We start from the raw sequence: 12,953 nt of genomic DNA, 5'->3' as shown, positions 1-12,953 counted from the left end.
AAAAATAATTAAAACTATAACTACTAATAAACTGAAAAAACTTCTAATTCTTTTGTTTACTAATTCCAAATAAGGTCTAATTAAATATTTAAAAAGCCTAGAAATTAAAGAAAGGTTGAATGCAAAATTTAAGTTTCAGTTTTTTTTTTGTAACTTCTTTTAGTTATAAATTGTCTTGCTGAATTATTAATAATTTTTTTATAAGTATTTTTTTGTCCTTTTAAATAGATTAAATAAATCTTTTCTTGAATTAGTCAAGAAACTTTTAAAAATAACTTCAGTTTTTTGAGATATTTTTCTTAATGTTTTTGCATTTTAAATTATTATTTAATAAATCGCATTGCCATTTGGATTCTGATTGGTTACCACGTAACAACAATGTAGAAAAATAGTAAACTCAAGGTATTAATTTCTTAAAAAATATAGGCCATTGATTTGGTTACAATTAAGGGTAGTCAGATCTCGACCACCATTTGGACGGCCATATAATTTTAGAAAACTCAAAGGGTCGGATGGTGGTCGAGATCTGACTACCCTTAATTGGATTTTCAGTCGGATGATTTCATGCTTAGACGTTACATTCTATTACCATTATTTATACATTATAACAGAAAACTTCAGTCAATATTTTGAAAAGATTACAACATAGAATCAGGCAATACAATTAGGATAAGAATCCCACCAAATTATCAAATCATCAATATTCCATGCATGTTTAGCCATCCCATGAGCTGCACCATTGCCTAAACGGCCAATGTGTTGTAAAAACAGTTTGGAAATCTCTGCATAAGCTGCTTAATCTGCAGCACAAGATTTCCATGAAGTGATCTTGATGCTCCTTCATTCTGTACTTCATTCACCATAAGCAAAGAGTCGCTCTCAATAACAAATTGTGTTATACCAAGAGGAATGCATATATGAAGACCTCTCAAAATTGCTAGCATCTCAATTTCGATAGGATCATTAATCTCATTTTCCTTCTTACAAGGTGAGAGGATAACACCGCCCTTTTCATCCATTAGAACAACTCCCATCCCTGCACTTCTTTGGTTTGCAAACACTGTCCCATCCACATTTAACTTTAGTGTTCCTTGATCAGGAGGCATCCATCTACAAACTTTCCTTTCTCCATGAGGTTCATGAACTTGCAGGTGAGATTTATAGGTTATCAATGCATTCTCTACTGCCTGCATAGCAGTAAGTACCACATCTTCATGTAACATCTGATTCCTTCTGTACCACATGCCCCATGCTATCAAGGACAGCTTCTCCAAGTCACCATTGTTACCTCTGTATTGTAAATGCATTGCAAGATTTAACAAACTTGTATTGGAATCCTCTGTGATTAAATCTGGAAACTGATCAGATCACACTTCTCTTACAGATTTATAGTTTAGTAAATCATGAGTAATATCCTCCTCTTCCTCATTACACCACCTACAAGCAGCTTCCTCAACAACTTTTCGAGCTTTAACGTTTTGCAAAGTTGATAAGCCAAATGCATGCCCTCCATGCAAAGACCTTAACTCTATATGGCACATTCATCCTCCACAGCTTTGGCCAAAATTTCCTTTGGTTTTGAGATGTTGGGCATTCCCCTATTTGTTCATCTTTCCTTAGTGAATTGAAGAACCTGTATCCACTTTTAATACTATACACACCACTTTTTTCATGTTCCCAAATTAAGCAATCTATTGCAAGTTCTGAGCTCAATAAAATTTTGAAGATTTCAATTGCTTGTTGTGTAGGAATTAAACTTTGAATCTTAGCAACATTCCACCACTTTGTTTCTCTATCAATGAGGCACTCAATTGTATCCTTCTGATGAAACAAATCAGTTCCTCAAGCTTAGGAATAAGCTTATAATGTGGCAACCAATAGTCTGTCCAAACATTAATAAACTTTCCATCACCCACCCTCCATCGACAACCTTTTAACAACTGCTCTTTAGCCTCCCAAATTCCTCTCCAAACAAAAGAGGGATTTGCTCCTATTCTAGCTTCTTGAAACCTGTTCTTAGGGAAATATCTAGCTTTAAAAATTTTGTGCAACAGAGAATCCTCTTCAGTCATAATTCTCCAGCTTTGTTTTGCAATAAGTGCCATGTTAAAAGTCTACAATTCCTTGAAGCCCATTCCACCATTTCCTTTGGTCTCACACATCTTCTTCCAACTTATCCATCTAATTATTTTTTCCTCTTTCCTTTGACCCCACCAGAAGTTTGCCATCATACTTTCTAACTCAGTGCATAAAGACAACTTAAAACAGTTCATAGTATAAGTGGGTATAGAAAGGGCAACAACTTTAATCAATACTTCCTTCCCACCTTGAGACAACAATTTTTCTTTCCACCCTTGCAGTTTTGACCACACTTTATGTTTCAAATCTGAAAATGCCTCTCTTCTCTCTACCAATCATAGGAGGGAGACCAAGGTATCTCTCATATTGTTAATGGCTTTGTACCCCCTAGAAGCTGAGAATCTCCTGCTGTTGTATATGAGGCACATTCTTACTGAAAACCATGGATGTTTTCTCTTTGTTCACTTTCTTACCTGAGGCTTGCTCATAGAGCTGTAGAAGGTGTTGAATCTTCAAATTAGTCACCATATTAGCCTGCAAAAAAGAACATTGTCATTTGCAAAAAGGAGATGATTTAGTCTTGGTGCTCCTCTGCAAATGCTCAACCCTTCAATTTGCTTTGTCCTCTCAGCTATCTTTAAAAGAGAGATCAATTCTTTTGTGCATAGCAAGAAAAGATAAGGGGATATGAGATTCCCTTGTCTCAGTCCTCGAGAAGGAAATATTGTACTTTTAGGCTCTCCATTAAATAAAACTAAGAAATAGACAGATTTTACACACAACATCACTAATGCACCCATTGTTCATTAAAACCCATCTTTAACATCACCATTTCGAAAAAACTCCACTCCACTCTATCATAAGTTTTGCTCATATCTAGCTTGAAAGACATATATCAATTTTTGCTCTTTTTCTCCTGCCTAAAGAAATGAATTTCATATACAACCAACACATTATTAGTAATAAGCCTCCTAGGAACAAAAGCTGCTTGAGTTGGTGAGATCACATCTGGTAATATGCCTTTGATTCTGTTTGCAATAACTTTAGATATTGACTTGTAAAGAACATTGAATAAATTGATTGGTCTATAATTAGATATCTCCTTAGGCTTTTTCGTTTTAGGAATTAAGGTGATAAAAGTGTGATTAACCACTGTTGGAAATTGCCTGGAATTGAGTGCACTTAGAACTGCTTCAGTCACATCCATATCCATAACACCCTAGAATTTTTTATAGAAAATAGGAGCCATACCATCAGGGCCTGGAGCTTTTGTGAGGTCCATTTGATGCAAAGCCAATCTCACCTCTTCTGTAGTAAAAACTCTAGTTAAAGAGTCATTCATGTCTTGACTAACCCTCCCTGCAAGTTCCTCCAAGAAATCAATATGACCTTGTTGATCAGAAGACTTAAACAAGTATATGAAATATTCAACAATTACATTATCCCTTATGTCCCCAATTTGCCAAACACCAGCAAGGTCCTTAACACCCTTTATCAGATTCTTTTTTCTCCCTGAGAAGCTTTACTATGGACAAAACATGTGTTTTTGTCCCCTGCTCGCAACCACATGACTTTTGCTCTTTGCTTCCACACCAATTCATCTCTTTCTAACCACTTCTGTAACTCAGATCATGCAGCCCTATGTTCATCTCTCAAATGACAGTAAGGATTCAACTGTTGCAGCATCTGTAAATTTAATCTTGCCTTCCTTCTCAATAGTCTTTTTCACATTGCCAAAAATTTTTTATTCCAAACAGTTAGTTTCTCCCCACAAGTCTGTATTTTTTTCATGGTTGTTATCAAATCCGTTGTGCCTGTAAGTCCTGTCCAAGCCTGCTCAATTACCTTTCTGCAATTTGGTTCATCTACCCACATGGCCTCAAACTTAAAAATCTTTTTGCTAAAACATTGCCTACTAACATCTTGCTTCTTGAGAATGATTAGCACATGATCTGAGTAGGGAGCAACACAATGGTAAACTTTTGCCATAGGATTTAGAGACTTCCAATGCATATTAGCAAAGAAACGATCGAGCCTTTCACAAATACTATACTGCACTTCCCTACCAGTCCACCAAGTGAACTGATTTCCAATAAAGCCCAAATTCTGCATCTCACAATCATCTACCATCTGTCTAAAAGCTCTCATTTGCCTTTCTAATCTATCCTTACCACCACTTTTCTCATGATTACTTAATATCTCATTAAAATCCCCCATCATCAACCACCCTTGGCCTACACTGACTTGTAAAGATCTAATCAAATCCCATGTTTCCTATCTTCTTGAAGCCTCAGGATGACCATAAATACTAGTCAAATACCAAGCAACAACATCATGGTTAGTATTAGTAACCAAAGCATAAATGTGAAACTTTGAGTAATTAAGAATTGTAAGCTGAAGATTTTTATTCCAAAACAAGGCTAAACCCCCACTTCTACCCTCACCACTCATAGCCAAATAGTATATGGGCCATGGCCCAACTCGAGATTAACTTGAAATAAAATAAAAGAAATGCCACAGGCCAACACAACCATGGGATTGAGCCAACCAAAGCCCACAACGAACTTTGGCCCACCATTGTTCATGTACAAAACTATGACAAACCCTTCCTTTCAAAGCACCTTGTCCACAAGGTGTTGTTAGGCTTCCTCGCTTCCTAAGACAAGCTTCTTGCCTTTAAATTCCTTGAGTTGTCCAACAACATACTCATTGATGGCATGTACCTAATAAAGAACCTCATAGTACTTGTTGTAGTCTTCCCTGCTCTCATCAATCTCCAAGAATTTGTCGACACATTTCATGGTTAAATTCTTGTGGATAACCTTGAGGATTTGGTCCTACTATAGCAGTTCTATGGAATTATTCAATGGGAGGTTCTCAGAATCCACAACACACTTGACAACACCAAGGTATTCAGAAATCAGCTCCTTACAGTTGTCCATGATAAAGACATGAAGAACATACAGCTTAATATTGTTGGGTTTCTTCCGTGTCAAAAAACTCAAAAAGTGTCCTCTTGAGAACAAAGAGGATAGCCATAAACTCGAACTGGCCTTCAACTGAAGACTGCTTCATAGCTAAATAGTCTTCCCAAATATTAGTAAGGCGAAATAAATTTTGGGGGGTTGACAAAACTTTTCAACCATCATCAGTATTTAAGTAAGCTAAATGTTTGGTGTTTCTTCGTCAATAGTGTTCTGTTAATGGTGAAATAAATCTTGAGATTGGTGTTAACTGCTTCTTATTCAATATGGGTTATCCCATAAAGGTCGTTATTGAATCCAAAAGATTTATTCTGTCAAAAGTGGGTGGTGGATCAGTGCGAGTCACCGAGAGAAGCTGGAAGATGGATCATATAGTGATATTGGGTGCATCATCAACGCATTGGCTGAGGAAGGTGTTAGAGAAAAGCTCAAGAGAGGGGAAGAAGGAGGTGTATTCAGCAACTAGAGATGGCTACTGCAGTCTTATTGCTCAACGTTGCACAAACCGTTGAGAAAGATATCTTGAAGTCTCTGAATATAACCAGGGGGAGGAAAAATATACTGTGCATTCTAGAAGGAAATAATGGGTGGGGTTGGAGGAAAATGCGGGAGGTATTGTTAGAAAGTGGTATAGAGGTCTCTGTTAATGGAGGAGGTCAGGTGAATTTTGGGAAGGAGGCGGTGAAGTTTCAGTCACGGTCGTATAAGGAGGCCTTATCCTCGTCGTTGCCGAATGCTATGAGGAAACGGGAAGGTGGAGTGACAATTTCTGACAGGAGGAGACAAGGGAGGTGGAGTCGAGACGCAATTCCGAACCATACCCATGGCAGGAAATCCTCGGCGTGTCAGGAGAAATGGGAAGTACGAAGACTATTGATGGAGATGCAAGGCCAGTTGCGGTATCTGCAGAGAGGTATGGCTGAAATTGTGGAATTTGTTGGGGTGTTTAAGGAAAACGAAGATACGGACGTATTAAAAAGGAAAATTGGGTGGGTTGGAGATACGAGTGGACTAAAAACGAATGGGGGGGCTGGGCCTAGTAAAACCCGGAATGAGGCCCAACAAAAGAGTAAACAAAAGGGGCGGGCCGTTTGGAGGAAATTAAGTGGGCAAGCTCGGCCCAAGATATAGAGGGGCTCGTCCTCTTCAGCAAGGGCTGGGCCGTCCCAGCCCAAGGCCCAAGTTGGCAGGCAAGGATCCGGTTGTGAAGATCCAGCCCAGCAACGCGATCAACACAGTGGCACGACATCTAGCCTCGGCTTCGTGCCGGAAAGTTTACCGATGGCGGAGGTAGCACAGAAACCGCCGACGACAGCTGTAGAGGTCGCCGATGAGGCATCACTGGTGTTCTGTGCACAAAAGGAGTTTGAAATGTGGGAATCTTCGTCTAATGCAACCCAGATTTCACCGACATCCATAGTAGACATGGGGTTGGATCCGGCGGATTTATTTGTCAGACCCTTAGAGGGTTCTGAGTCGAAGGTTGGGGATGAGGAGTCCGAGGACCTCATGCACTCGGTGGAGGACGATTTAGTCCTCTCTGAGTCGTGCGATCAGTTGGGTTTAGAGGAATTTTCTGTGGGGGAGGATTTTCAGAATTTTCAGAGTAGCAATATCGGTGATCCTATCCCATTGAACTATTGTTTTCCAGATCAAGCTTCAGACTGGGTATTACATAAGGTGAAAGAGATTCAACATTTTGTGGGGATTAATTGCGAGTGGTATGAAGGGCAGTTCATAGCATTGTTAACTGCTATGGAAGTTGGGTATCAACAGAAAAGGAAGGGGGACTTGAAGTTGAATCGGGAGCTTAAAAGGTTGATGTGGTCGATGAACTCGGAGGGTAGTCCTAGTAGGAGTAGGGTAAAAGGGAAGGGGCTGTTTGTTCATAAATGAAGCCAAAAATTGTGTCTTGAAATGTCCGTGGTCTTAATGAGGTAGAAAAGCGTCTTCGAATTCGGCACTTACTTCGTGAGTGGAAAGTGGACATCATTTGTTTACAAGAAACGAAGCTGAAGTTAATCAATAAGAGGATTGTGAGGAGTATATGGAGTAGTAATTATGTAGATTGGGTGTATTTGGCTTCTTCGGGGGCATCGGGAGGAGTTATAATGTTGTGAGATAAGCGGGTGGTGGAGAAAGTAGAGGATTACATAGGGAAATATATGGTAGCATGCTCTTTTAGAAGTGTGGCGGATGGTTTCTTGTGGGCTTTTGTAGGGGTTTATGGGCCCAATTTAGACGTGGATAGAAGATTACTGTGGGATGAGCTAGCTGGGGTTCATTGCTGGTGGGAACTCCCTTGGTGTATTGTGGGTGATTTTAATGTTGCTTGATTCCAAAGTGAAAGTTTTGGAAATAGAAGATTGAGGCCAGCAAACTTGAAGCTCTCAGAGTGCATCTTTGACTTGAATTTGATAGATCTACCACTAGCAGGGGGCCCTGCTACATGGTCTAATAATCATACATGGACTCGATTGGATCGTTTCCTAATTTCACCAGAGTGGGAAAGCCAGTTTCCAGACATATGGAAAAAGCAGTTGGGCCGGTTAACCTCGAATCATTGGCCTATCTTGCTGGATTGTGGAGGCATTTAGAGTGGTAGACGGTATTTTAAGTTTGAGAATATGTGGTTGAAATCAGAAGGTTTTGTGGAGAGGGTAAAACAGTGGTGGATTTCTTATCAATTTGAGGGTACACCCAGCTTTATTTTTGCAAATAAGCTGAAAGTTTTAAAAAGAGATTTAAGCTGAAAGTCTTTCGGCAATGTGGAGGAGAAAAAAAATACCAAGTGGATGGAAATACAGGTGTTAGAAAGACTACAGGAGGGGAGGCCTCTTACTGAAGAAGAACAAGCACAGAAAACTTTGTTGGGCGCAGATCTTTTGAGGATAATCTTGCAGGAGGAAATGTCTTGGCGCCAAAAGTCAAGAACATTATGGTTAAAGGAAGGGGATCGGAGCACAAAGTTTTTTCATAGTATTGCAAACTCGAGTAGAAGAAACAATAACATTGAGGTGTTGAAAATTGAGGGGGTGGAGTGTAGAGAAGAAGAGGTTATCAATGAACATGTGGTTGATTTTTTTGAAAAGATACTTACTGAGCAGGAGGGGTGGAGGCCTACTCTTGATGGGATGGTGTTTAACATTATTGAACCAGGGGATGTGGTCAGGATGGAGAGGGCTTTTGATGAGGAAGAGGTACTTAATGTAGTAAGGAAAATGGTAAAAGACAAGGCTCCCGGACCTGATGGTTTCTCCATGGGCTTTTTCCAAGAATGCTGGGAGGTGATTGAAGAAGATCTTTTGAAGGTGTTTCAGGAGTTGTTCTCCTTTGGAAAATTTGAGAAAAGTCTTAACTCCACGTTCCTTGCCTTGATTCCTAAAAAGGTCGGGGCTATTGAGATCTTAGATTTTCGGCCTATCAGCTTGGTAAATAGAGTATACAAGATTATCTCAAAAGTGCTTGCAAATCGCTTAAGTGAGGTTCTAGGAAAAATTGTGCCTATGCCTCAAAATGCCTTTGTTAAGGGAAGACAAATCCTCGATGCGGTTCTAATTGCCAATGAATGTTTGGATAGCAGATTGAAGGCTGGAAACCCAGGTATCATGTGCAAGTTGGATATGGAAAAGGCGTATGACCATGTTAATTGGGACTTCCTCATACATCTATTGGGTAGGTGTGGTTTTGGTGAAAGGTGGAGGTCTTGGATTAGGTGGTGTATCTCTAAGGTACTGTTTTCTATATTGATTAATGGTAGCCCTGAGGGTTTCTTTCAGAGTTCTCGTGGTCTGAGGCAAGGGGATTCGTTATCTCCTTTACTTTTTGTTATTGTGATGGAGGCACTAAGCAAGATGGTCTCAGCCTTGTCGGCTAATGGTTTTGTTAGGGGTTTCCAAATTGGTTCTCCAAGTAGGGATATTACTATTATCTCTCACTTGTTGTTCACAGATGATACGCTTATTATGTGTGAAGCTGATCGGGACCAGGTGTGGGCTGTGAAGGCGTGTCTACTGTGTTTTGAAGCAGTGTCTGGTCTAAAAGTGAACTATGATAAATCTGAGTTGGTACCGATTGGAGAGGTTCAGAATATTAGGGAGTTGGCTGACACCTTGGGTTGTAAGATAACGTCTCTTCCTATGACTTACCTGGGATTACCTTTGGGTATAGCTCCGAGGGCACGCTCGATTTGGGATACAGTAATTGAAAAAATAGAAAGGAAACTGGCAGGATGGAAGAGAATGTACTTGTCGAAAGGGAGTCGGATTACTTTGATTAAAAGCACACTTTCTAATCTACCTACTTATTTCTTATCTTTATTCCCTATTCTGGCAAGTGTGGCGGGTCGTCTCGAGAAGTTACAGAGAGATTTTCTGTGGGGTGGAATAGGAGAAGAGTTTAAATTTCATCTTGTCAAATGGGAGAAGGTATGCCATCCTATCTCTAGTGGCGATTTGGGTATCATAAATATGAGGTTGTTTAATCGGACGTTACTTGATAAATGGCTATGGCGATATACCTAGGAACCAGAAACCCTATGGAGAATTGTGATAGAAAATAAATATGGTGGTTTAGGGGAGAGTTGGTGTACTAGAGAAGTTAGAGGGGCACATGGAAGGGGGCTATGGAAGTATATTAGAAAAGGGTGGGAGGCTTTTTATCGACACACGAGATTTCAGGTGGGTTCAGGTGCCACGATCAGATTTTGGAAGGATGCATGGTGTGGTAACAGTGCCCTCTAAGAGTTGTTTCCTATTCTCTTCTAGATAGCAAGTGCCAAAGAAGCTACAGTGGCAGAGGTTATGGGAATCTCAGAAGGGGGGTATTCACTAGAATATCAATTTCAACCGGGCGGCACAGGATTGGGAGATGGAGGTTTTTGCAGATTTTTATAGTTTTCTATACTCTTATAGTCCTAATATCCAGCATGAAGATAGTCTCTGATGGATTCCTGCAGGAAAAGGGGTTTTCACTGTTCGTTCCTATTATAAGGTCCTTGCACAAGTGCTAGAGGCACAGTTTCCCTGGAAAAGGCTTTGGCGACACAAGGCCCTTCCCAAAGCTTCTTTTTTTGTGTGGACAACGGCATTAGGCAAGATTCTTACTACAGATAATCTGAGAAAGAAGAGGATAATCATCGTAGACTGGTGTTGTATGTGTAAAGGAGGGGGTGAGGCGGTGAATCATTTACTCTTGCATTGTGAGGTAGCCAGGACGCTCTGGAATGAGGTGTTTAAAAGGATGGATCTAGCATGGGTTATGTCGGAATCCGTGGTGGATATATTGGCGTTTGGACATTTATCCGAGGTGTGCACCAGATCAAAGAGATTTGGAAGATGATTCCTATTTGTATCATGTGGTGCTTGTGGCAGGAGCGAAATGAGAGGACGTTTGAAGACAAGGAGAGATCGATGGAAGAGCTAAAAATTTTCTTTTTTAGGACTCTTTGTACTTGGGCCATTGCTGTGGACTTTAATGGCATGGGACTTCATGATTTCTTAGTTTCTAACATGCCTTCGTAGATAGGGCATACATTTTTGTAATTGGTAGTTGTTGCCCTTCTTTGTTAGTAATACTTATTTTACTTATATAAAAAAAAAAATATTAGTAAGGCTCTTATAAAATGTAGCATACTCTATTGCAACTACTTTCACTTTTCATTTACCCATCCCCATTGCAATTGTATAAACTTGCCTTCCAAGCCCACTTAAACTCGGCTCAGTTTCCTTAACAATATTTGCTATCCCACCAAAGACCCACTTGTAGAAACTTCCAAATGGAATAACTGGGCAGAGAATGTAAATTGAACCATTGGTGTGTAAAACAAAAAGGCTAAACTTTTCCCATAAGTGGTAACCTCCAAAAGAAAATTCAACACTGCAAATTGATGAAAAATATTCGAAACTCCTACATGATTTTGATGACGTAACAAAGTTGGCAAGTAATAGCATGTCATCAAGATGAAGAGCAGCTTTTTGAGCACTAACATGACTGACAACCTCATGCTTGCATATTAATATTGTAAATAGAATACCTAGATCGATAACATCTTGTATTACAACACCATAAATTAGCCCCAGTTGTCCCCTCATTGACTCGTAAGGTTCCTCTGTGCAGGTAGGGGTGTAAACTCAAACCGGAAAACCGGTTCGGTCTGGACCGAACGGGACAGGTAAACCGGTCCAGTCTGGAATCGGTTTTTAAAATGTAAAAACCGGCCGATTCCGGTCCGGTTCCGTTTTTGGGATTTTTTGACCCGGACTGGACCGGTTAATTAAAAAAAATAAAAATTAATATTTTTATATATAAGTTTTATATAAAATATTATATATATATTAAATATTAATATATATAAGTTTTATATATAATGTATAATAATATATTTTTATGTGAAATTTTATATAAAATATATATATTCTTATATGAAATAATTTCTTATTATAATTTATAAATTATTACATAAAATGTTAATACTAAATCACTAAAAGTTTATAATTAATACTAATATATAACTTATAACTATACCAATAGTCTAATATTAATACTATTATATAGTCTAATATATTAATAAAAGTATAAAATAGTTTTTTTTTTTAAATCAATTTTTTTTTTTTTATAAACAAAATTTTAATGACAAATTGTGAAACTTACATTTAAAAAAAACCGAAAAATCAGACCGGACCGGACCGAAAACCGGTAAAACCGGAAGTACCGGTTTAGGAGGGTAACCGGTGTGTAATCGGTTTTGAAAAATACAAACCCGGTACATACCGGTTCGGTCCTAGATTTTATCCAAAACCGGACCGGACCGGACCGGTTATACCCCTATGTGCAGGTAATGCAACCCAAGCAAATGGGTCCCTTCACAAGAAAAATCACCTAGTGCTTTCTAGCCTTGATCAGCTTCCTTGCAATGTTGCTGAAAATCTTGTTAGGCTGTGTTCATCTCCGTATCTGGAAAATATTGGGTTGCCCGAGTTATTTAAATTAAAAAATTATTTTTCCAATTTTTCCACACCATGGATGCATCCAGAAGTGTTGCAGATCAACTCCCAGAGGAAAAGGTCCTTATTTCTATAAAGGGAGTTAATGATACCAATTATGATAGTACTCCATGGAACAAAATCTAGCTCAGGCATTCGATCAAACCTCTCCACGACTCGACCCATATCACTTGTCACTATGAATCCACCCACCATAACATTCCATGAATACAAACCCCGATCCAAGCTTGCATTATAGAAATGTCTAGCCTCCCACGTCCATCTTTTTCTCCTGTTATTGCAGTGCCAACCTCTAGTAGCAACATCTACCAAGTTAAAACCATAAAGCCCTTGGACAATAACAGAGTGTGATCGTGGTTGTGTGTCTCCGGTCCCAAGTTGCCCAAATTCGTTATTAACCCAAACCAAAAAAGTTCCGTCCTTTTGACGAGCCAGAGTTCAAAAGCACCAAACACCCAACACCAAACACCTAAAGATCAAACCCACATAACTCCTAATTGACATTTTCACAAACAATTGGGGCACAATTACTGCCTTTTTCATGTGAAGCACGAAGGCAACATCAGATCCTTCATACAATCCTCTTAAAGCTTGTGGAGAGCCACCCAAGGCAACACATCCAAGAAGAACAACACAATCAATGTTAACCATAGAGGTAACCACAAATACATTCTCCTCCAATTCCATTTTTATAACCTGATCATGTATGCATGTTCCAATTTGCAAAGCCTTTTCAGCCATTTTGTCAAACAACTGAGGGGAAAAAATTTTCTTACCATTAAAATTCTTAGCAAACTCAACCATGTGGCCCTTTTCATCACTCTTCATAAAATTACCAAATGCGGTGGCACACTTTTCATCCATGGGCAATGCTGCCACAGTGTGC

General features: G+C 39.2%; 1 protein-coding gene across 1 annotated transcript; it reads right to left on the bottom strand.

Annotated features, from left to right (window-relative positions):
• Window positions 1-743: 743 nt before the first annotated feature.
• LOC108997794 lies at window positions 744-1,307 on the bottom strand. Its single transcript, XM_018974169.1, has one exon. It carries the CDS (start codon window positions 1,305-1,307, stop codon window positions 744-746), a length of 564 nt encoding a protein of 187 aa, XP_018829714.1.
• Between the last annotated feature and the right edge of the window lie 11,646 nt (window positions 1,308-12,953).

This window comes from Juglans regia, chromosome 5 (genome assembly GCF_001411555.2).
Source record: "Juglans regia cultivar Chandler chromosome 5, Walnut 2.0, whole genome shotgun sequence".
NCBI classification, from domain to species: domain Eukaryota; kingdom Viridiplantae; phylum Streptophyta; class Magnoliopsida; order Fagales; family Juglandaceae; genus Juglans; species Juglans regia.
This window is presented reverse-complemented; position numbering and strand designations above follow the sequence as displayed.